This window comes from Corylus avellana, chromosome ca11 (assembly GCF_901000735.1).
Source record: "Corylus avellana chromosome ca11, CavTom2PMs-1.0".
Lineage (NCBI taxonomy): Eukaryota > Viridiplantae > Streptophyta > Magnoliopsida > Fagales > Betulaceae > Corylus > Corylus avellana.
Genome location: NC_081551.1, coordinates 14,226,974 through 14,229,087, shown reverse-complemented (window position 1 = coordinate 14,229,087; position 2,114 = coordinate 14,226,974). Strand labels below are relative to the sequence as shown.

At 36.3% G+C, this 2,114-nt stretch overlaps 1 protein-coding gene across 1 annotated transcript; it reads left to right on the top strand.

Annotated features, from left to right (window-relative positions):
• Positions 1-20: 20 nt before the first annotated feature.
• On the top strand, positions 21-1,715 carry LOC132166161 (flavonol synthase/flavanone 3-hydroxylase-like; the record flags this gene model as incomplete). The annotated part of the gene is given in 2 exon segments (XM_059576936.1): positions 21-518; positions 1,388-1,715. Coding segments are annotated over 2 exon segments (795 nt in total), but the record flags the coding sequence as incomplete, so codon positions are not given.
• Positions 1,716-2,114: the final 399 nt, after the last annotated feature.

Below are 2,114 nucleotides of genomic sequence, written 5' to 3'. Positions count from 1 at the left end.
GATAAAAGACATTTCATTGAGAGTGGAAGAGGGAGGATAGTTTCCAGTGCAATGGAGGTACAGAGTGTGCAAGCTATTGCCTTCTCATCTCTCACCACCAACACCATCCCTGCTGAATTCATCAGGCCAGAGAAGGAACAGCCTGCTCTCACCACATTCCGCGGCCCGGCCCCGGAGATCCCAACCGTCGATCTCTGCGACCCAGATCAGGGGAACCTGGTCCGTTTGATCGCAAATGCTAGTAAAGAGTGGGGGATATTCCAGGTTGTCAACCACGGGATACCTTCTGATGTCATCAGCAACTTGCAGGCTGTCGGAAAACAGTTCTTCGAACTCCCGCAGGAAGAAAAAGAAGCATACGCCAAGCCCTGCGGCGCCCAGAGCGTGGAAGGCTACGGAAACAAACTCCAGAAAGATCCCGACGGAAAAAAAGCTTGGGTGGATCACCTTTTCCATAGGACTTGGCCACCTTCGGTGGTCAACTACCGTTTCTGGCCCAAGAACCCTCCTTCTTACAGGTTCTTAATTGTTGTCATCTTTTACACAGTATTTGTTACAAGTAATATGTTATTTATTTATTTTAAGTACTATATAATTAACATATAATTTGAGGTTGCAGCAGTGAAAATGAGCCATTAGAGTAATTGTCTCAGTTGTACGACAAATTACTCATTTGATGTGTATGCATCGATATTATTGGTCTAAGAGTCTGGTCGAGTTTTCGATTTAAAAATAGCGATGTTTAAACGAGCAATTTGAAAATATAATTTTTAAAAATATAGTTAAGTGTTTGGCAAAATTGTAGTTTGACCTTTAAAATCGTAGTTTAACTTTTTAAAATTATGCTTTTTCAAAAAAGTATCTCCTTACATGCGATTTGAAAATACAAATTTTCTACGTCTTTAAATCACAATTTAAAAAAAAAAAATGTAATTTTAAACAATTTATTTTTAACTATTTGATTTAAAATTACATATTTTTTATCTATAAAATTGCAATACGAAGTGTACCATAGTTAAAATGATTTAGGCATCTTTTCAAAAGAAAATAATAAAATAATATGGGATAGGCCGCATTAATTAACCAAAGTGCGGTGGACAGCTATCCAATATTATTTAATTATTTTATTTTTAAATTTTAAATATTATTTTATTATTAGTGAAACATGTAACAGGACATTGGCCCTTGAATGTAAATTGACGGCCTAAAAATTTCAGTAGATTCAGATCGGTGAGAAATGACACTTGTCCTTATTGCAGTAAGTTTGAGGAAATTTTCTCATAGGCAATTTTTGTAAAATAATAATAATAATAATAATAACAAACAAATTTATTAATTATGTGCATTTATTTTATGTCTAAAATTTCCTCCCATTTGTTGTGCTTAGAGAGGCGAACGAAGTGTACGCAAATTACGTACGTGAGGTGGCGGATAAACTGTTCACATGCCTCTCGCTGGGGTTAGGGCTGCGAGGAGATGCACTAAAAGAAGCAGGCGGCGGGGAGGAGATGGTATTCATGATGAAAATAAATTATTACCCACCATGTCCTCAGCCTGATCTAACGCTTGGAGTGGTGGCCCACACAGATTTTTCCGCCCTTACCCTTCTTGTGCCTAATGAGGTCCCCGGACTCCAGGTTCTCAAGGATAACCGTTGGATCGATGCCAAGTACATCCCTAATGCCCTCATCGTCCATATTGGTGACCAGATTGAGGTTATTTTCTTCATCTTTGTTTTTTGTTTTTTGGTTTTTTATTAAATAGTAATTATTTAATTAATAATTGGTTGTACGGCATGGATCACTTCTTGAATTTCGAATTTAAGCTGTTAATTTTTCATTTAATTGTCGTTGTTCTGTCACGTGTCTTAACGACTAATAAAATAATAAATATTTATTATTTTATTAATAGTGGGATATGTGGCAGAACAATGATTCTTAGATGAAAAATAAACAACCTAGATTTGAAATTCTACAAACTGAAATTGCCTTAAGAATTTCAGTGGATCCAGATCCGTGTGGAATTGATTTTGTACGTACTTTGTCATGACCCCTACTAGGGACTAGATTGCATCGGACTCAAAAATTCAAAAAATTCATTTCAAAATCAACTTT